The sequence below is a fragment of the Rattus norvegicus genome, chromosome 1 (genome assembly GCF_036323735.1).
Source record: "Rattus norvegicus strain BN/NHsdMcwi chromosome 1, GRCr8, whole genome shotgun sequence".
In the NCBI taxonomy this organism is placed as follows: Eukaryota; Metazoa; Chordata; class Mammalia; order Rodentia; family Muridae; genus Rattus; species Rattus norvegicus.
Window position 1 is genome coordinate 230,709,445 of NC_086019.1, and position 23,253 is coordinate 230,732,697.

At 42.4% G+C, this 23,253-nt stretch overlaps 1 protein-coding gene across 2 annotated transcripts in view; it reads left to right on the forward strand.

Moving 5' to 3' along the window:
- Window positions 1-286: 286 nt before the first annotated feature.
- Window positions 287-23,253, forward strand: part of Ptar1 (protein prenyltransferase alpha subunit repeat containing 1) — a 43,650-nt gene continuing 20,683 nt past the window's right edge. The window contains exons 1-5 of one of the 2 annotated variants that reach the window (XM_063282649.1): window positions 287-598; window positions 9,275-9,444; window positions 16,506-16,572; window positions 18,664-18,768; window positions 20,602-20,815. In XM_063282649.1, coding sequence (XP_063138719.1) covers window positions 513-598; window positions 9,275-9,444; window positions 16,506-16,572; window positions 18,664-18,768; window positions 20,602-20,815 — 642 coding nt within the window. In that variant the 5' untranslated portion in view covers window positions 287-512. The remainder of the gene's footprint in view (window positions 599-9,274; window positions 9,445-16,505; window positions 16,573-18,663; window positions 18,769-20,601; window positions 20,816-23,253) is intronic. The other variant, NM_001105760.2, reaches the window with a different exon arrangement.

The following is a 23,253-nucleotide window of genomic DNA, read 5'->3' on the forward strand; positions in this document are numbered from 1 at the left end:
TTAACACACAGATCACCAAACATCAAAAATACCAAAAGTACAGTGGGTTACTTTTTTTTTAACCTGTTCCCCTAGATCTGGAGGGCTGTTTCTCCTTTACTTTCTTTTCTTTGCTTAATGCATTATAAGATCTCATTAAAAGGGCTACTTTAAATTTTAGACATAAAGTAGCACAAGCATGCAAAAGGAGGTCAGCCACTGGCCTCCTCCCAGGGTGGGCGGGTGAAGCGGGCACGGTGCTGCGGCCCGGAGGTCCCTGGGTAAAGGCCACCCCGGGACACGCTTGCTCGGAGAGGTGCGTGGGAGACCCTCCTTCCTCCACGCCTAGTGAACCAAAATTCAATCAACGACAAGAGCTGGCCCAACCCAGCAGCGCTGCCGCCCTTCCTGACCCGGAAGTGCTCGGAGGCCTCTGCAAGAGCGCGCCTAAGCCAGCGCGCGCGCGTCCCCGCGGAACTCCCGCCGGCGGCTGGGTCCTCCCGGAGGCGCGCCCGATCGCGGCGGCCGCCAACATGGCCGAGACGAACGAGGAGGTGGCGGTACTGGTGCAAAGGGTGGTGAAGGACATCACTAACGCCTTCCGCAGGAACCCGCACATGTGAGTTGAGCGCCCTGCGCTGCCCGGATCGTCGGGGGCGGGTCGGGGCCGCGCTCTAGTCCACTCGCCTCGGCCGCCCGGGGCCCACGCGCGCTTCCGACAGGCGGAGCGTGGCTGGGACTGTCGCGCCCGGCCAGCTGGCCGTTACCAGGACGCGTGGCGGGTCAGTGTTGGGGAGCGACCTCGGAGAGCCACGTCCGAGCGTGGAGTTTTTGCCCTGCCCGGCGCGTCCCTGGAGTTGTGGCAACTCTTCTCCCCGCTGCCCTCCGCCGGGGTGCGCTTGCCCGGCGGGCCACTGTTGTGGGGCTCTGTGCCTTGGAGGCGACTCTCTGGTTGCATCCAGTGCGTGGCTGTAGAGGGTTTTTCACCCCATAAGACTCCTTACACCCCTCCTTACAGGTTAACTAGAGGTGATTGGAGGCTTCCTTTCACTTTTTGACTTGCTTGTCACAAAATTGCAAAGCGAGTCGGATGTAACAATTTTTGAAGGTGACCTGGGTGGATCTCCTAAAGCTATTGCACACTGGATACTTTTTATCAGTAGCGCGTCCGAAGTTACAGACCAGCATCTTAAGGCATTCTTACCCAGCACTGTTGCCTTCTAAAAGTTCACTACTGAACTGACACATATATTATCTCTTCCTCCTCCCTTTCAGTTTATTTGTTACTCTTCAGGAGGATACTTTCAAGATTGTAATTTGTTTTCTTCCTGCTCTCCCTTTAACCAATGAAAAGAAAGCTACTTAAGAGTTTCCTACGTCAGTATACAAAAGAATAAGAAAGAAGCCAGAATGTAGCCCATTTCTCCTCTCCCTCCCCTGGGGAAACAAACATGGAGTCCGGTTTTGTATTATTTTCTCGTTGGCTATACAATTTATTTTTTAATACTTCAATATTTTTAAACTAAAGCTCATGATTATTTTTAAGCATTCTAGCCTCCTTAGCTTTTCTGACTAAATGAAAGGCCAAATGTACATTTTAAAAACAAAGTGTTCTTTTCCTCCAAGGTGATCTCATAATAGAATTTAGAAGTCCTCAGATGGCCTGCTCCCTTGTGTCAATTAGGGACTTAAAATTGTACTTCATTCAAGACAAAAAACTACTGGCCTCTAAACATACCTGCCAGCTCTGACAGCCCCTAAGTCCTCTTCCTTTCCTCTTTTGACTGCTGACTTTTTTTTTTCAGAATGAGTGTTTGGAGTGATTTCCTGGCAGTAGCCATAGTGGCTGCTGGGCCTGTTAAGGAATGCTTTGATGTCTTGTGTGTCAGCCTTTGAGGCCCTTTTTGAAAATTCCAGCTGCAGTGCAAGTAAGAGACACATCCTTTAGAGAGAAAAAAAGTTGGGCAAGTGAAAGGTTCATTTTTTTTAATCATGTTGTTTTTCTTCTAAAACATTGTAGCAAAGGCTAGACATTTAGTATAGTGATCACTTCAGTTTCTCATCTTTGAGGTAGACTAAAAAAATACTATATTTGGCCAAATTAAGATTAATTAGTTTGGCAGGTTGACCCAGTGGAGTATGAAGCAGGTCTCTATTTTTCTGGATCATCAAAAACTCTTAAAAGATTTTAGTGCCTCTCCATCATAATGTTACTCTGTGGTCTCATTAATATATACTCTTCCATCGTCTAATTTATGATTATTCGTAAGTTTTTTGGGTCATTTGAAATCTGAAGGTTTGAGAGAAGTTGGGCACTTGAACTAAGTTATGTAGTCTGTAGACATTTAAATAGCTCAATTCATTATTTAGCATTTGTCAGCTGCTGTATTTTAGTACACATTCGGTACAGTAGAAGTATCTTTTATCCATCTTTTAAAATGTCTTATATGTTGGACTTTTCAGAAGTGCTAGTATGTCTTTGCTTAATCTAGCCTTTTTAGACTCAAGAAAACTCAGATATATCTACCTTTAAAGTTATTACCTAATAACAGTATTATAAATGGTTTTCCTTATTTACCTTTGTTTCCCATTTTCTCCAAGGTAAGATAGGCTGCCAATTAATTTGTTAACATCTACTCTCTTGCACAGATTAGCTTTGTTTCTGTAGAAGTGTCTACCTGAAGCAGCCATAGGCTCAGTGAGATAGGAATGATGTTGCTGTCAGGTATGATTGATTTCCCCCAAGCTCAATGCTGTCTTGATCTTGAAAGGCCAATGAGAAGTCAGAGCACCAGAATTAACCTGAGTCCTTCTACTCCTTGCCAGAACACTTTGTAAAAGTGGAAAACACAACAGAAATATTGTTTGCATGGTTGTGCAAGAATCCTTTTGGGTTCTCTGCAACTAGTGGCTTGACCCAGTAATATTTATTACCACGAGGTATAGACTGCCTTAATTTGGAAGGCAGCTGTCTACTGTACAGCCTAATTAGGTCATCATGTTAATAGTCTCATACTATTAGTCCAGAAATTTGTTCTTTTTCAATTGAATATTGTCTTAGGGCTCTACTGCTATGAACAGACACTGTGACCAAGGCAACTCTTAGAAGGACAATATTTAATTGGGGCTGGCTTACAGGTTCAGAGGTTCAGTCCATGATCACCAAGGCAGGAGCATGGCAGCATCCAGGCAGGCATGATGAAGGTGGACCTGAGAGTTCTACATCTTTACCTGAAGTCTGCTAGAAGACTGACTTCCAGGCAGCTAGGATGAGGGTCTAAAGCTCATACCCACAGTGGCCCACCTACTCCAAAGTCACACCTAATTTGCCACTCCCTGGGGCAAATACATACAAACCATCACAACTATCTACATTGATTTGAGGCGCATATTCACTATGTGAGACAAGAAGTATAAAATACAGTTTTTACCGAAGCCAAATTTCTGGTGTGGTTGAATTGTACATCCGCTATACTAGCCACTTGTAACTATCGGACACTTGGAATGTTCTTAATGTGAATGAAAACTGGACTTCTGATTTTAAGCATAATAATCATGTGAGAAGTAAGAACAGTGTTGTCTGGTGTGGGTTTAGTGGAGACCTAAGATTTAACCTGCATAAATAGTAGATTAACATTACAATGTTGTTCCTAGTGAAGATCTGTTAGCGCTGTTGTAAGTGCTGTCTATTGGAAGAGATGGGAGACTGGGTGTATCCCCTGGGAGGCAGCATTTAACTTGAACACCAAAGACTGGGAAAGACAGTGTCAGAAGAAACTGGAGCCGTTCTATTAATCAAAAGCAGCAAGATGTGATTGGAAGATCACACAGGAGTGAGTTATAGAAGTTCTTGACTCTCTGGCCTAATTGTTGCATTCATGTGTATAGAAAAAAAAAAATCCCATTTGACAGGCCAAATGCTCATCTGGGGCTAACCCTACCAGGAGCTGAGCATGTAGAGGAGTGCATAGTTAGAAAAGAGCCCTATCCTTAATGGAACTTCAAACCAACCAACACTTAACTTGTGAAAGTAGGCAGAAAGGTAAGAAAGACATCATGAATAGTGATTGATACCCAGGAGACTTAATTTGAATTACAAGGTCAAGATAGTTCTTTCAAGGAAACTCGAATTTCAATTGAGACACTTTTAAACCATAGGAGGGCCCTATGGAAATTTGCTACTAAGTAAGGGAATAACAATGAAACAGTTTAAAGTTGTCTGCAAATTGATGAATATGAAACCACAGAATATAATGGTCTTACACATCCATTTCACTCATTTAAATGATAGTATAGTTTTTAAAGTTTTTATTTAGAATTTGAGTCCTAGATTTGGATCTTCTTTTAGTTCTGAGTTTTCTACATTTCCTTGAGTATGAAATAATTTAAACTGGAGACCCAGATTCTTAAGTTAGCTGCAAGTAATGTTGGCTTCAGGTCATCCCCTTAAGCCCAATGGACTTCATCCGATGAAAGGAGATAAAGAAGAATGAGCTTTCATCATTTGTAAATGATTTTGGGATCCAAAATTGCCTGAAAAAATTAGACAGTGATCTAAAGGAATAGATACAGAAGTCTAAATTGCAACATTCTGTTACTTGGAAGCTTAAAGACAACATATCCTTCTAAAGAAAATGCTATTATGTTTTTCTGGAAGTGACAAAACACTTTTTTTTAGGGTAAAATAACTTGACAAAGGATTGACATTCTTTGCTTCAGCTATCTATTGCCTACTAACCACGAAACTTGACACTGACCTCATGCTGTTGAATGAGCTGATAATGTTTATCCTTGCCGAGCACTTCATAGTTTGCCACATTCTTCACCTTCGGTTTTCCTAACAGGGAAGATACTATTTCTGTGTTTCAGATGAGCAGTACAGAGGTATAGGACTTACTTAACACATCACACTGACTGTCAGTGGTAGAAAGAAGACTAATTAGTCCAAGGGCCTCTGTCAAGAGCTTCTTCTGTCTCTATACAACACTGCATCTCTTTTCATTTGAGATTGTTGTTGTTGTTGTTGTTTATAGTTCTTCACAGGTTTACATTCGTATGACTCATTCTCTTTACATGGAAAGCTGTGTGCACTCTAGCCCATTTCCTTTACTGGGGATGGAATACAGCTCTCCGCTCTTACAGGTGGGAAAAGTGAAGTCTGGCTAGGCTAAAGTTGCACGTTGGATGGCCCATGCCATTCTCAGAACAGTGTTCTCTCAGAGTAACCTTTGGAAGCTGTGTGAATGTCACTGAGGAGCAAGCATAGCCATTCAGGTGCAGATATTGAACACGGGCTGTCCACAAGGCTCTGTTTTTTGAAAGTTTCTTGGAAGGGTTGCCAGGAGTGTGTTTTTCAATTCTGCAGATGGCTTTGTCCTATAATTTAGGTGCCAAATTAGCACTTGGGATTTTATATTTAGTACAACTATAGTAAGTGTATTAGTAAAATTTCTCTAGAGTCACAGAACATATGCAATGTCTTTCTGTATTGAGGGAATTTAATGACTTACAGTCTGTAGTCTGACTCCCCAACACTGGTCAGCTGTGGATGGGAAGTCCAAGAACCTAGTAGTTGCTCAGTCCCACAGGCTGGTTGTTCACCTGGTCTTCTGTAGAAGTGGATTCCAACAGATGTGCGGGCAAGTAAATGCAAGTGGTGAAGAAGAGAGCATCTTCCTTCTGCCAATGAACTTATGTAGGTCTCTGGTAGAAAGTAATGTCCAGATTAAATGTGTGTCTGGGACTTGTTTTGTCCCAGGCTAACCCTGAACTCAGAGGTCTCCTTGCCTTAGTCTCCTGGGATTAAAGGCATGCACTACCTTGCCTGGACCTAAGCTTTTCATAGCCACTGTGCCTCAAGATCTCCATGCCAAGATCCAGGTCAGAAACTTGTGTCTTCTAGCCTCAAGATCTGGATCACAGATGAACCCTCCAATTCTGAGTTGTAGTTCATTCCAGATATAGTCAAGTTGACAACCAAGAATAGACATTACAGTGAGCAAAGCTTGTTTTTAACTTTCTGAATTTAAATGTAAAAAACCTACCCCCAAACAGTGTGTCTGGAAGCTGGGATTCTTTTATTCTTGCTAGTGTAGCATTTACATTTTTAGCTCCTGGGACTCCTTAAAGTGTTTCAGGTAGTTATTAGATCTCCACGAATAGCCTCCTGAGTGAATAAATCTAGGAGTTGGTTTTTTCATTTGGTTGTGCTAATTTTAGGTTATTCATGTTTGTTTGAGACAGGGTCCCACTATGTAGTCCTGGCTGACCTGTAACGCAGTATGTAGACCAGACTGCCCTTGAACTCACAGAGATCCTCTGTCTCTACCTCTCAGTGCTGGGATTAAAGGAGTTAATTTTATTAGTAGGCTATTTCCTAAAATGCTCAACTTAATATACTAAAATATGAACACCAGGAAACATATTCCCAGAAACTAGGTGTGGTTAGGTGTGTTTACAAAGAATTAGGTGGATTTCCGTTCTTGTCTTCCACTACAGATGCAGCATCGTGCTTTGAAACTGCATTATTGGTTTGAGGTCTCACTCTCAGTGTTTCCTCATAGAACTTCATTTGTGCTACAGGAAGAGTAAAAGTCTAACCTTTCTTGTAGATATGGGCAGCCTTTCAGAGACACTCTTAGAAGTCTGGACCTTTGCATATCCTTCTTTTGGATTATCAGACACTGATCATACTATGCAGTATATCTGTGAAGAGTTTTGTACAGCAATAGTACTGGTGTAGAGTGATGCGTCTATATTAAAAGAGGCCTTTGAGTCTCCTGAACGCATTGTGGGTCCCAAATCTTCTGCAGAGTTTAGTTACTTTGGAAGAAATAGTAGGTAGCATCCTGACAGATTCCTTTGTTATTAACAAAGCAATCAGTAGAAAATGGTTTGTCTCTGAACTAACTAGAGGTTTCTCTGGGTCTATTTTAGAGCTGTGTTTCCTTCTGACTTGTGGTGACTTAACAAAAGAGGATTCTTCCAGTCTATAATTAAACGTGGTTTCCCTTTTATATCTGTCAGAATACTGTCTTCTTGGCAAAGGAATTCAAGAGTCTTAAAAGGCCACATCACACATAACTTCTGAAGATCAAATTGTTTTTGTTTTTGTTTTTTTTAATTAATTTTGGTAGGGGACAGGGAGACAGCATCTCAGGCAGTTCTGTCTTGCTCTGTGACCCAATATGGTCTTGAGTTTACAGTTGTACAGTTTCTGCCCCCCCCCACCCCCCCTTATTTTTGAGACAGGGTTTCTATGTAGTCCTGGCTTTCCTGAAATTTACTCTAGACCAAGCTGGCCTTGAACTCAGAGATCCACCTTCCTGCCTTTGCCTCCCCAAATGCTAGGATTAAAGGCATGCACCACCATGCCCAGCCTGTTTCTGCCTCTCAAGTACAGGGATTGCAACATGTCTGCACTCCAGGAAGAATTAGTTGGTGCTTAGGGTCAAACTCAGGGTTTCAAGAATGTTATCTACCTACCGAACTGTCTGTGTGTGTGTGTGTGTGTGTGTGTGTGTGTGTGTGTGTGTGTGTAAAATAGTTATGGGATTGGAAAGATGGTTTAGTGGTCATAAGCACTTCTGCTCTTGCAGAAGACAGGAGCTCAGTTTCCGGTATCCATGTCATATCCAGTGGCCCACAACCACCTGAACTCCAATTCTAGGGAATCTGGTACCTTTTCCTACTTCCTAGAGCACCAAAATATATCTGTGAATATATACACATACTAAAAGAAATCCTTTTTAAAAAAAAAAAAACTGAATAGACAAACTTTAAAGATAACTTTGAAATTTTTCACATTTTTCTTTTTTTGGGTGTTTGGTGTATGTAGTACACGTGTGTATGTTTGGATGTGGGGCTTATTCTATCATTTTTCAGCTTATTCTCATGAAACAAGGTCTCTCACTAAACCTAAACCTTTATTAGAATTCCTGGCAATCTCCCTGCCCTTGCCCCTGACAGTGCTGTGCTTTAAGGCAAGTATAGGCCCAGTTGGCTTTGTTCCTGCGGATCCTAACCCATCCTAATGTTTCTACTTGAAGCATTCTACTGCTCTCTCCCATTGTTTAGGAGCCAAGAAAAAGGTATTAGATTTCTCCATAGCTCAAGTTACAGGTTGTAGTGAGATAGATGCCCCACATGGCAGCTGGTAGCTGAACCCATGTCCTCTGCAAATCCATAGTCACTGTTAATCTCCCAGCCCCTCTAACAGAGAGAGTTCTTGTTATTCATTAAAGGACATCCTATTTAAAAAATTATGTAAGAATCTTAACCACTTTTGCAAATGAGTGATGTGTGTTGGTTTTACAAATACTTGTTTCATTTGTGAAGTCACATCCTCTGCACATTGTTTATTAATCAAGTCTGGTTTTAGTGTAAATTTTCAACTTACTGTGGATTGACCGACCACATTCTAAAATGTGTTTTACATCTTGATATTTTTATCATAGAGGTGATTTTTTTTTAATCCAGCCCTATCCAGAGGAAGAATGTGCTAACCTTTGCTGGTTTTGTTCCACATTTATTATTATAGTAGGCCAACACAAACACACTGTCCTGGAACTCACTTTATAGCCCGCACTGGTCTTAAACTCAGACATCCACCTGCCTCTGCTTCCTAAGTGCTGGTCATGCACTGCCACCACCCGACAACATTCTTAAAACAGAAATAATTGCATAAAACCAAAATTCTTCCTCATTACCTTTTTCAAAATTTCTGTAATTTATATATGTGTATGTTTTTAAATATTATATGAAGGGCTGTTTCATTGTGTACAGTTTGCTTTCTCCACATTCTCTCAGCAGGTAAACCTGTATATGCAAACCTGTGTCTTTACTTAAGTTTTCACACTGATGGGCTGTGCTTACTTTACCGGCACTATACTGTTAGACAGTTTGATTGTTTCCTCTCGTTACAGTACTGTATTTTGTAGTTAGGGTGGCAGAAGCGGGGGGGGGGGGGGGTGTGGGGGGGGTGGTAGGGGGATGTAATCTTGGGAGAAGACTCGCCCTTTAACATTCTTAAGGTGTTTTCAGATTGCCATCTACAAAAGCTGAGTCTGCACTCCTCCCAGCAGGGAGGGCTGCAGTGTAGTTTCCCCTGTCCAGCTGTTGTCAACAAACTGCGTTTAAAAAATTATCGGTTGCTACAACTCCAGTAGATGAGCTTTAGTTCTGTTCTTAAGAGAATTAAATATGTGTGGTTTTTAAAATGCTTTGTGGGATTAGAAAAAAAAAGAATTAAAAGCCAGTAATATCTTCAATTTCTTTTTATGTCTTCCATATTTAGAGATGAAATTGGTCTGATCCCATGTCCCGAAGCAAGATATAACCGGAGTCCCATTGTCCTGGTTGAGAACAAACTCGGCGTGGAGAGCTGGTGTGTCAAGTTCTTATTACCATATGTCCACAATAAACTCCTTCTGTACAGAACAAGAAAGCAGTGGCTACACAAAGATGGTGAGTATGCGACAGTCTTCCTCCGGGAGGAACCCTGGCCTGGGGTTGGCATTCCTGGACTCTCGTTTTGGCTCTCCTCTGCACTGCTTGAGCAGGCGTTCGTCCTCTCTGCAGATGAGAGCTTAGACTTGATCATTAGTGTTGCCGTCTGCAACGGCACTGATTATAGTGGAAGTGGCCCCCTGCTGTCACCACAGTGATTTTACGTCTTAATATGCTGAGGTCATTTGTGAGATTTTATTTAAGGAGAGCATCCTTCAGTTTAAAAAATAAATAAATAAAAGGAAGTTTGAGCATCTTCAAAGAGTTTTCTAGATCCTATAAGCACCTGATTTCTGATCCCTTAGCCAGCAGAACTGTTTTCAGTAACATTTCAGAGATAGGCACGGTGCTCTCCTAGCTGCAGTGATCCCGCTCTGTGGCCTTCTGAGTCTTATGTACCCAAAAAGAGAGAGTGAAAAATAAAGAGAAAATGTTGGCTTTTACTTCTTCCATTGTTCTATGACAACTCTTTATGTCACCGACCATCCCTAAGTACCCCACTTGGCCTCTTTTCCCAGTTTCCTCACACCGAGCCTCTGAGTGGACAAATCCTCTGTCCTTTCAGGCTCACCTCAGGTCTCACTTCTGGGGCGTGTCTATCTAAGACCCCACCCTCTCTTCTTTTTTTTTTTTCCTATTTTTTTTCCGTGTCCTTCCCTTATACAGCAGCATCTACAGAAGTGCCCAGTGTGCCTGGAGGATGATTTTGAAAAAGAACTTGATTTTTAAACAGGTTTAATCATCAGTTCAGTACCTATTACCAGGGGGGCCGCTCTTAGCAGCAGACAGCAGCTGCTCTGAGGACGGAGGGTATAAAAGATGAATAATGCATGCCTCCTTTATCTAACACGTCAGGAGCTGAGAGCCAGAGGCCTCTATGGGGGAAAGGTATGTTGCAGATGTGTCCCATCTGGTTTCTCTGAATTTTTCTCAGTACTGCCTTTAAAAGACTGTCAAAATAGGTTAATAGTACTCTCTCCTCTGTGAGCTGCGAAGTAGTCCAACTTTTTAAATGAGAAGTGGTTTCGATTTTCTCTGTGACTCGTTTCATTTGATTGATCCTCTGACTCATGTTTCTAAGTCACAAGTGCCATCTAAACCTGGTGTGATGTTAGCAGCATGACCTGAGTTTAGGCACTTTTCAGACAAACGTAAGGCTTTTGTGAGACCTCCTTTTTTATTCTGTCACCATAATGTGGAGTTAAAAAGGCCCTGGGACTCTACCTGGTGTAACTGAACCTGTGCACACTAATGGGGGCAGAATAACTGTCTCCTACAGAAGACCAAATCTAAGTTGTCTGATGGCATTAGCCTTGTCCACTCATATGTCTAAGTTCCACCCACCTTTGTCCCCTGGCCGTCCAAAGCCTTCTTTGCATTTCAGGTTTTTATCTTGTAGGCATCACACTGCAGAGTTTGATATCTTATTCACAGGATTTCAGTCTGTGAATAGTTGATAGTTCCACAGGGCACTACCAGGAGGACATCGGAGGCTGGTTTGATCTATCTTGGGTGGCCTGGAGAAGAGCTAGTCATGTGATAACCTGAGGCGTGGGAGGACGGGAGCCTCGTTCAGTGCGGTGCCACAGCCCACTCAGGCTGTGCTTGTGCTGCACTGTCAGTAAAACAGTAAACCTCTGCCTGGACGTCTGAAATGCTAACACAAAGATTTTGTACCAAGTTATGAACTTAAAACACTTAGAACACAGCTGAATCTTGCTAAAGAAGGATATATTCAAATTTTCTAGAAAAATGCCGTTTCTTTGAACTTTTTTTTTTTTTTGGTAGGAAGTACTCTGTAAATTAAAAATAAGTGTCTCAGGTATCTACTTGCTTGGGCCAGAATCCTGCAATAGTTGTAACTCGGTGACTTTTATCATTAGAATAGATTCTTTTTCGCTTAGGTTTATATCATACTCATTAATGATCAAATATTTAAGATGTTTGAAAGATATCTTGTTTAGTTAGGGAGTGGCATTTAAAAGCCCCGATATAGTAATAGCTATGTTTGGTTTGGCAGAAGAATGATATTATAATTCTGATTGGCCTACCAAAGCCAACCAAACAACCAGCCAACCAACCAGCCAAGTAAAGACGAGCAAGAATGGCACAGCTGAGCAGGGTCTCTGTCACTGTGGTGAGCAACGTGACCAAGAGCACCTGGGGGAGGTAAGGGAACTAGTGTGCCTGCGAGAGTGCCAGAGAGAGCGAGAGAGCGAGAGCGAGAGCGAGAGCGAGAGAGAGAGAGAGAGAGAGCGCAAGCGCTTTAGTTTTAGGTGCATAGAGACCATTTTCTGTCAGAGACAGTAGTAAAGCAGAACTAGTGCCAGAATAAAATGCAGCCAACAAAGTGTATTGATTTAACCTCTGGCTTCTGTAGCGTGGGAATGTGCTTCTCTTCTTCCAGCTCTAATTTAGCTACTTCCTGTGAATGATTTGCCCGGATTCACTTTCTGCCTGTGAGGTGATGACGGGTTAGTCATACATTGGAATGTGTACGGTAAACATGTATTTATTAGCCTGTGTTTTGTATTTGGAGAGAGACCTGTTTGACTTCAAGAGTCTGGAGGACTTTCAGTAGCTCTTATCTTCTGTGTAAGGCTGTAAAAGAAATGGCCTGTAGCAGGTGAAATTTAAAGTGTAACGTCTTTACCATCAACTGTTACACGTGTTCATGTTGAGGACTCGGTTCATTCTACCTGCACTGGTTAGAGTATTTGCCAAAAGTATTCTCACATCTGCTTTGCTGGAAGATAGACCTGAAAAGTCAGAGCACCACCAGCAGGCTGAGGTTAAATTACATAATCTCTTCCTTTGTCTTGGTTCATTCCTGTTTCTTACATTATACACTACCCCACACACACACCCCACCCCCACTTGCCTCAGAACTGACTTCAGAATCAGAAAAGATGAGAAGTTCCTGAGGAGGGGTAAACCCTGGTTGGACTTAATTACTAGACACCACTGACGGCTGTTAAGGCTGCTGAGGTTTTAAATCCCAGGATTCTTAGATGTTGTTAGGTATCCCTCTGCACAGTAACCATTGCTAAGCTTGACCCTCTCACATCCTCCTAGGGTGGGACTAAGACTTGCAACCTTTGTAATGAAAAGTAACATCCAGAACTCAGTGTTCACTGTATGTCAGGTATTGTCCTAACACTTGTTTCTGTTGTGAGCTCCATTTATGAGAAGGTAAAGCACAGTGAGATTAAGTGATTTACTTTGTGATTGTTTTGCCCAGAACTCTCATGAGGGATGCAGTGGGACTGCATCACTAGCAGCTGCCGTCACTAGCAGAGGAAGCACTATATTGATGAGCCTTCTTCCAAACCTCTCACTGAGGCATGGGGACTTTGATGTTCACTTTATGGTTTCTGGTGATAGCACAGACCGTGAACATGGGCCCAGATAAGGCCTTCAGCGGCAGCCCAGACCACAAACATCACCATGGCCTCAGATGGCAGCACAGGCCACTCAGATTAGCTGCAGCACGGCCCACGGATACTACATGGCTTCATGGGCTGTGCTCTGTGCTCCCTCTGACTGTAAAGAGCAACGTGAATACTGGAGATTTCATATTCCGCATGTTCATCGGCTCTGCCTGTGCTGCAGTACAGAGGCTCCTTTCTAACTGCAGGAAGCAGGAGCTGCGTTAACCACACACTGAAGTAACTCTTGCACATTTTCTGTAGAAAGAATCACGGGGACCAAGAGTGGAACAGCTTTTGAAACAATTGCGGGCATCAAAGACAGCCCACAGCTTCCCATCACATAGAAACCTTTCCATGTGCCCCATGTGTCATAAGTGCATGCCAGCACCGGGTACTGGTGACTGTTCTTTTCAGGTTAAGAATTTAGCCAGTTTTGGGGCTGGAGAGATGGCTCAGCCGTTAAAGGCTAGGCTCACAACCAAATATATAAGAATTTAGCCAGTTTTGGTATATGGTGATTTCCCTCTTTCTGTTGTAGTTGTGCTGGCTCCGCAGTCCTCTGACTTTCCCATGCTTTCCAGTCAGCAGTGCCTTTACCATTGCACTCATTCATAGTCCCTACAGGTACCCTAGGAAGAAGTAGTCAGGGCAGAAGCCAGCCCCTTCACCCCACCGCCACCACTGATGAGCAAATATGTGATGGGGAGAGGGGAAAGAGAAAAAGTGAGCTATATGTGTGCTGTGGTGAGGACTGTGCTGAAGTGAGTGGCCATGGTGGTGTCCATGGTCTGGGCTGCCGCTGAGGGCCTTGTCTGGATCTGTAGTTCTGCAGTCGGGGCCTGAGTTTTCGATCTGTGCTGTCCCCAGACATCGTGTGCAAGCTTGTGATCCATGCTCTGCCAACTGTAAGTAGCTAGAGCTGCCCCGGTGGTGATATCGATGACTGCAGATGCACAGTGAGAAAGAGGGACCTGGAAGGCTGTGGTGACCACCTCTACCCCAAACTTCATCTCCTCAACCCTTATCCCTAAAGTAGCAGCCTAAACAGGAAGCCATCAAAGAGAACTCTTAAAATGTGTGATAGAGATGCTGAGGAGTCCCAATCATGGCTGCTGGCAGAGGGTGGGAGGGGAAGGACTCAGTTCTATGGAAGGGGCAGGTCACGGAGAGTTTGACCATGTACCAGTGAGGATATAGATAACAGAGTGAACTTGTTTCCCTCACCCCTCCCCCCCCACACCTCCTTCCTCCCTTCCTTCCTTCCTCCCTCCCTCCCTCCCTTCCTTCCTCCCTTCCTTCCTTCTTCCCTCCCTCCCTCCCTTCCTTCCTCCCTCCCTCCCTCCCTCCCTCCCTCCCTTCCTCCCTCCCTCCCTCCCTTCCTTCCTCCCTCCCTCCCTCCCTTCCTCCCTCCCTTCCTCCCTCCCTCCCTTCCTTCTTTCCTTCCCTTTTCTTTTTTCTTTTCTTTTTTTTTTTTTTACTGTTTTAATTTTTATTTTCTTTTATGAGGGAGGTCACACAGGTAGGGGACAGACATGGAAAGATTGGAAAATAAGTGTGGTAGGGGTACATGATGTGAAATTTCCAAAGAATCAACAAAAATATTATGTTTAAAAAATAGAATTAGGCCTCAAATGTAGTATATGCCCTTTGTTTGCCCTTCCCAGAAGACAACCTTATGAAGGATAAAATCTGGTATTATTAGAATTATACCCATTCTTCAAATGGTTCTGTTTAATCTTTCCTCATTGTTGATACTTAGAATATTTGTGGAACTAAGTGTATAGTGATATGGAACATCATATATAAGTTTCCTTGGTAGATATTAAATTAGTGTCAAAAACTATTAAAAATGAAAGAAAATGGACATGAATTAGGATATACTGATTTACCCAGCACGCTTGCATGTGGGAACTTGGCGTGGGGAAATGTGGGTCACAGTCAGCGTGTGTAGTTCCAGCCTCTCAGTGTTTGAGCGTCCAGAGCTGTCAGTAGCAGCAGAATTATAGGTGCCAGACAGCTGTAGTCTCTCCATTAACAGTATGTGAGAATAATCAGTGGTTGACTGGACCATCTTTAAGTGGTTGTATGAGATACTTACATGTTTGTTCTTATGTTTGAAGTGCATCCCATGTTAAGCACTGTGAACATCTCATTTATCTGTTATAGACAGACATTTTAATTGCAGTGCAAGTGATATGCTAAAGTGTCAGGATTAACCTTTCACAAATTAACTGACAAAACCTCTAAATCTTAGGGCTGGAGAGATGCCTCAGTGCATTAAAAGCACTGACTGCTCTCACACAGGACCTGGGTTCAATCCTCTGCACCTACAGTGGCTCACAACTGTCTATAACTCCAGTTCCAGAGCTCCCAACGACCTCTTCTGGCACTAGGCACACATGTATACATATATAGGTGATACATAGTATAGACAAAGCATCCACATACATAAAATAATCTTTAAGAACTCTAAGTTCCACATTTCTTCTGTAAAGTTGAACAGAAGTAGCTAGGCGCAGTGAGACTGCCCTGAACTAATGTGATTGTAGCTTTCGATTGTGCTGTTCCCAGCAGGGCCACATAAAGTGTATTCAAGACTTCTATATTGTATACACTTGGCGTCTAATACAGCTGCTGCCCTTACCTAGCATTATGTCTCTAGATTGGCAATAGCAATTCTAAAGTTCTTCAATTTTAGTAACAATAAAATGTCCAGAGTTGGGCAGTTTTGTTCTTTTAGAAGCAGGCTTATGGAGTTCACTTGTATCCATGGATGTCTTGTTAAGACAAAATATCTAGTGTGTGCATAGCATGTCCTTGGTGAACCGCAAATAGTAAACAGAAGGGAAAGTGACGGACAGCCGAAGTTTAAACTCGTAAGATTAAAATACAGTAGAATGTCATTTTTCTTTTAAGCCACCATGTTGATGCTTTAAAATATAATAGGTTAGAATCGGGACAAAAGTAGTCGTGTGACTCCGTGGCAGTATAAAGTGGTCACAGTGCATTTAGAGGACAGCCTGTAATGCAGTAGGAGTTACCCTGTTTTTTGTACTGTTTTGCATGATGATTATCTTTCAGGAAATATATCCTAAGAAAATAGACCATTAACAGTCTTTTAAAAATGATTACTGTAACTTTTATCATTGCTATCACTATGTACAATGTGTAGAAGGAATTTTTTTTTTGCAGAAGAATGTAAATTGGATTGTAGGTGACTTTTTCTTCAGCTCCCTTAGAAAATTAGACTTTGAGACATTAGTAGAATTAACGGAATGGTGGTTTCAAAATTGTTATTTAGTGTAAGTTAGATTATTGCCAGATCTACTAAAAGAATGGAAGATGAATTATCCCTTATGGGCCTATTGTAAGCTTGTTAACTTTTAGAAGAATTATACAAATCACAAATAAAAAAAAAAACTTGAGGATAGCAGTCATAGCCCTGACATCTTACAAAGGTGTGTCTGTCATTAAAATTCATCCGGCCTGAGATACAGGTTGTAATAATGAAAGAGTGGAGAGGACCTTCAAAGAAACCGGGCTTTGATGGGCAGGACCATGTTCTTAATCTGTCTCTTTTTACTTTAGAACTGATAGATGTCACCTGCACTCTGCTGCTGCTCAACCCAGACTTCACCACTGCATGGAATGTGAGGTACGTTGTTTTCTTCAGTGGTAAAACGAAGTTCACCCAAATTTCTGAAGACATATAACCCCGAGGGTCTTAGCTGCTTGAAAAATGAAGTATAAACCAATTGCCCATAGCATCCTGTGTTTGCTTCAAAGAGCTTTTTTTTTTTCTTTTTAAAGATTTATTTATATGAGTACAGTGTAGCTGTCTTCAGACACACCAGAAGAGGGCATCGGATCCCATTACACATGGTTGTGAGCCACCATGTGGTTGCTGGGAATTGAACTCAGGACCTCTGGAAGAGCAGTCAGTGCTCTTAACCGCTGAGCCATCTCTCCAGCCTCTCTGTTTACTTCTTAGACAAATTCCTAATAATATCTCCATGATGGTTCTAACATATGTACTGTGCCCCTTGTAACTGTCTGTTTTCTATAAGCACTTTCCCCCTAAAATATAGATTATCCTGCTGGATTACAATATACCTTTGGGTGCCTTCTTGTGTTTTCTTCCCTTGTTTGGAGATAACAGGCACTTCCCATGAGCCATTGGGTCAGTAGGCATGGCTTGATAGTGTAGCTGTACTGGAGTGCAGGAGAATGTATGGGAAGAGGATTTAAGGCCGCAGGCCTGTAGGTTCATTTAGCTGTAACCATTGTGGTGCTATGAACACTTGAGATATCTAACATTTGGGGGGTTGGAAGAGAGATCACATTTGACTAATTCACACAAAAAACATTTTTATTTAAGTTTTGTTTTATTTTTCAGCTAAATGAAAAAAATGTGAATATGGGTTTAAATCAACTGGTATTAGACTAAAAGAAATTTTCTTAAAAGAAAGCAGAATATGAATGCTAAGTAAAGGTGAAGTCTGTTGAATGTTCTTCTGAATTATTTAAAATTTTCCCATAGGAAAGAGCCATAAAAATTATAATTCTCTACAATTAGAGATTACTGAAATTATATTTTACTTAACTTTCTGTTTATTTTAAAGAAAATGACATTATAATAATGGGTTTTGTATTCATGAGTGATTTTTAAGTTGCTGACTTCTGTCATTCACATTTTTGAGGTGTCTGTGAAAGTAATGATGGTCGTGCTGCATGGAGCAGGTTCCTGAGCCTCTCCACATCCAGTTCCTCATATCTGTAAAATTAGAATATTTGGCTGACCCATTCGAGCCTCCTTTTTATCCTATCAATAACAGTTGAACCTGGCACTCAGGTTTTCAGTAAAAGGAACTGGGCCTTCTGGAGAAATGACTGACTCAAAGACCAAGTCAGGAAATATGCAAGATGGGCTTAGAACATCTTAGAGCCAGAATCTACAAAACACGCCATGAAAACTAAAGGAAATAAGATACGGTAGGGGCGCTAAAGGGGTGGAGGGGCCAGTGGCGCACTTCTGGAGGCAGACGCTGGGAGAATTGGAGAAGAAAAGTACACACCTCGGCCCCTTTACGTGCAAGGCCCCTGTGCCTTCAGACCTGCTGCGTAACTGCTGGCGGGATGCGGCATGAGCATACGGGGCGACAAATTCTCATCCTGAGTCATCACGTGCTCAGCACCACCTGTCATTTAAAACTTAGGGATTACTTCTGAAGTTTTCCATTTAAAATGTCCAAACTGTGGTTGACCCTTGTCTTTGTCAGGTTTTTATTGCTGTGAGAGGCCACTTTAATGCTGATGTTTTTCTCACTTGAGACCCTTCTTCCTAGATGACCCTAGCTTTTGCCACGTTGGAAAAAAAAAAAAAAAACTCCCCAACATGATAATAAATTCTGCAGCAGTCATCTTTAAACTTTAATTATGGTCACACATTTCTGGTTCGTTTCTCTGGGATGAGACCTGGGGATTTGATTATCGTTGGGTTACAGGATGCCAGTGCAGTGATCTGAGACATGGTCCTAGCACTGAGGTCACAGGCTCCTGCTGTGCTGCCTCATCTTATGTAGATTCTGGGGATCAAACTCAGGCCCTCACACTCACACCATTTCCTCAGCCTCTCTTTTTTGTTGTCTGTTCTTTAATAATTCCTGGTGATTCCTCAAGCAACTAAAGCATTAGAAGCAGTAAGGACTGCTTGAGTAGGAGAGTAACGCTTCTCTCTCTGTTTCAGGAAAGAGCTCATCCTCTCTGGCACTTTAAGTCCAGTTAAGGATCTACATCTGGGAAAACTGGCCTTAACTAAGTTTCCTAAGAGTCCAGAGACATGGATTCACAGGTGTGGTTGATATTTGTATTCTTTTTCAGTATTTAAGATCACAGCTTATGAAACATGGTTAGGTGTTTGTTCAGAATTTGATTCTAAAGTCACATTACATACATTTGATTCTAAGAATTATCACTTGCTACCTGAGTACTCATGGTAGCAAGTCCTTCCAAGTCTGAGTTTTCATATTCACAAAACATGGGCAATACTTATACTTGTCTCATAGAATTCATAGTTCAGTGCTCTTGAAATCCCACATGTAAGTACTTCACATAATCACTGCTCACTAATGCTGGCTGCTGTCACCCATCTGAACAGTTTTGGAGATTGCCTTTAGACGTAACTATAACATGTGGGCTTGTGTCAATGAATTATATATTCTAGCTGGTTGTATAAAAGACACAGAATCCTGGTGTTTTATTTACAAGCTGTAAGCCTAGATTCAGCAGATTCCTTGCTAGTCTCACCTGTATCCAAACCTTGTGACTTGCTGTTTGAGTCTCGCCCAGCCACAGACTGGTCTGCTCCATCAGTCTGTCCTCAGGGATTTCTCTCAGCCAAGTTTAATGGAGACCTCCTGCTCTCTCCTCCTCCTCTCTCCTTCTCCCCATAGTCCCTCCCGAGAGCCCTCACTTGATTTCTCAGGTCCCACCTCCCTCTGCTGCCCAGTCACAGGCTCTAGCCTTTTATTCACCATAGCATTAAATTGGGGAGCAAGGTTTACACAACCAAGGCCATTGTGTGTGAGAATGTACACCGTCTGGATGGCAACCAGATCTTTAGTTTGAGGCATTACAGCTAGCATTGTGAGTGGGCTCTTACCAAACCATAGTTAGTTGTATTTTCTTCCTTTCCAAAAATTGGCATGATATGCCCCAGAGAGCCGTGTGCTAATGTTGGGGTGGAAAGGTGAGGGTGGGGCTTGTGCCAGAAGGAAACTATCAAATATACATCTCAGTTATTGGGGAGGGGGAGTCTAATTTAAAAGCAAAACAGTGTTTTATTGTGAAACTTCGTTGTTTAACAATGAAATGAATTTTCTTACTCATTTTTCTGTATCTATGGGTTTGAATTTTTTAGTCTGAAAGTATGCTTCCATAAAATTACAAACTGGTCAGAAACCTTTTATGTTACTTTTGATTGAAATGTTTGCTGATGCAAAATATACATAGACAAAAGGAAAATCTGTAATTAAGGACATTTCAAACCCTGATGCTTCAATATATTTTATTTTTTCCACATTTTATGCTGAAGTATAGACATTTTGCTTAATGAAACAAAGCCCAGAGCCCTTTATTTGCAAAACAAAACAAAACAGAGCCCTTTATTTGCAAACAAATGCAGGAGTGAGTGCACACATAACTGACACATGAGTCAGCTGCCAGCCCGCCACACACACACACACACACACACACACATACACACTCTCTCTCTCTCTCTCTCTCTCTCTCTCTCTCTCTCTCTCTCTCTCTCTCTCTCTCTCTCTCTCTCTCTCTCTCTCTCTCTCTCTCTCTCTCTCTCTCTCTCTCTGGCACACTAGTTCCTTTTGTATTTCTCGGTCAAGTCCAGTTTGGAAGTTGGCATTTTGGAACTGATGATTTCTTTTTGACAGATTTTAAGTTTTAGAAAAGTTTCCCTTTCCTATCTGTCATTCTCTTGTTCCCTTTCTGAATTGTATTCCAGAGCACAGGAGCAGAGCCCTTTGATATCCCCAAATCTGAGCTTATAGATTATTTTTGTATTACCCGTACATGGAAACTAGGAACAGGAAAATGATTGTTCTCCTCTCTTACCCGAGTCTTCCCTCGTCTTCCTCCCTCCCCACTCCCCATGCTGTATTAACAGGCGCTGGGTGCTACAGCAGCTAAGTCAGGAAACGTCCCTGCCTTCCTCTGTGGCCAAAGGAAGCTTAGGTGTAGTTCCTGCAGAAAGGACACAGCGGATAATACAGGAAGAGATGGAAGTCTGCAGTGAAGCAGCAGGGAGATATCCCAGCAACTATAATGCCTGGTCCCATCGCATCTGGGTGTTACAGAACGTGGCCAAGCTGGATCTGAAGGTAGGAACTGACGTGCCGGATAGCCAGTACTAGTGAGGGGAAGAGTCAGCATTTCTGTGCATGGACTTCACCTCACCTAATGAAGCAATGACAGTGACGACATGCGTGGTGTAGTTAAAGGTGCCTCTCCATGGGCATACAGACCGAATTTGTATGTTCTAGCTGTTCTGCCAGTTTGCTGTGACCTCACTTTCCTGTCTGAAGAGTGTGATGGTAATTCCTCAACAGCTGTCCAGAGGACTGCTGATTGCCATAGTGTTCTTGCTTAGTATTTAATGCTGGCCAGTAAATACAAGGTTTGCTATGTGAAAGCAGCATTTATAATTGTAAAATAATTAGAAATGCTTGCCCTCTGAAGTGAGGAATTCCTTAACATTACAGTCCATCACAAACTGGAGTGTTTTAGTCTACTAAGGACGTTCTTTATTAGACGACTTAAAGAAAAATGTTTATAGTAGGTTATTGGAATAAAACTAAATATAGTGCAGACTTTACACAGTTTTAGTACATTAGCATTTAAATGAAACAACAAATTCTTTTGAATGATAGGACAGTGAGGTAAATAGTCACCATGTGTTTATATATACAAGTAGTGCTATTACGGTTTGGTTTGTGTGTTTGTTTTTAATAATAAGCATAATAGGGTTCTAGTCATAAAGATTAGAGAGTAATGGTGCTTAATGGTGCTATGGAGTAAAAACAGCATTTTTGTGTTTTATGTTTCTATGTTTAAATAAACACATTTTTGTAAATTTTAAAGATTACTTTTGAGGGTGAGCAGAATGATATAGATAAGCAAAATTTATTGTGACTAGCCAATTAAAGATTGATTATAATTCCATTTGAAAAAATAGAAATGTAAAATGTCTAATAAAGACACAAAAGACAGTGCCAACTGTGCCCCCTTGGCGCAAGGGCCTGAGAGCAGTCAGCGGCAGGACCTGTCTGATTCCTGCCTCTGTAAAGAGCTGAAAGACAGTCACCAGGAGCGCCTACACACCTGAGAGCAGATGTAAGACCAACTTTTCTGCTCCAAGTCACCTGCCTGGTGGACTCAGGGCACACAGAGGCAGAAGTCCTCTGGGGCAGGAACTGATAGCATGCCACAGCTCTCTGCACCCAAATCCCAGGGGGAAGAGAGCGGAACACCCGGAAGTGCTGACCATCCTGAGGCCGCAGGACAGACTGCCACTTTTGCCCACCTCTACCCACATCCCTGGTTCAAGAGGAAACTGCACAGTGCCTCTGGACATAGGAATATAGGAACAGTCAGCTGCCAGTACCTGCGGTTCTGGTCTGCACCCAGAACTGAACTGAACCAGTCAAACAGTTCCCTATACCCAAATCCCGTGGGGGAGAGCTCCCTGTACCCAAATCCCGTGGGGAAGAGAGCTGGACCCTCAGAAGTGCAAACACTCCCGAGAAATCAGAGGAGACTACTCTCTGCCCACATTCCCGACACAAAAGGAATCGCCTAGTGCCAATGGGGCCCCCTAGGCACAAGGACATAAGAGCAGCCAGCAGCAGGACCCCTCTGATTCCTGCCTGTGCCAAAAGCTGAAAGACAGTCACCAGGAGTGCCTACACACCTGAGAGCAGAGCACCTGTTCCCAGAAATGTCTGAGAGAAAGCAGGAAAACAGTTCTACAGGAGTGCTGACACAGAGGCCTATGGAGGGTCAACCACTATCAGAAACAGCGAGACAAGCTAATACCAGAGACAACCTGATGTCTAGAAGCAATCGCAAGAACCTAAGCAACAGAAACCAAGACTACATGGCATCATCGGAGTCCAGTTCTCCCACCAAAGAAAAAACTGGATATCCAAAAACACTGGAAAAGCAAGATTTAGATTTAAAATCACATTTTATGATAATGATGGAGGACATTAAGAAGGACATAAATAACTCCCGTAAAGAAATGCAGGAAAACATAAGTAAACAAGTAGAAGCCCTTAAAGAGGAAACACAAAAAATCCCTGAAAGAACTATAGAAAAACACAACCAAACAGGTGAAGGAATTGAACAAAACCATCCAGGATTTAAAAATGGAAATAGAAACAATAAAGAAAGCACAAAGGGAGACAATCCTGGAGATAGAAAACCTAAGGAAGAGATCAGAAGTCATAGATGCAAGCATCAACAATATAATACAAGAGATAGAAGGGGCAGAAGATACCATAGAAAACATCGACACAACCATCAAAGATAATGTAAAACACAAAAAACTCCGAGCCCAAAACATCCAGGAAGTCCAGGACACATTGAGAAGATCAAACCTAAGGATAATAGGTATAGAAGAGAGTGAAGACTCCCAACTTAAATGACCAGTAAATATATTCAACCAAATTATAGAAGAAAACTTCCCTAACCTAAAGAAAGAGATGCCCATAAACATACAAGAAGCCTACAGAACTCCAAATAGACTGGACCAGAAGAG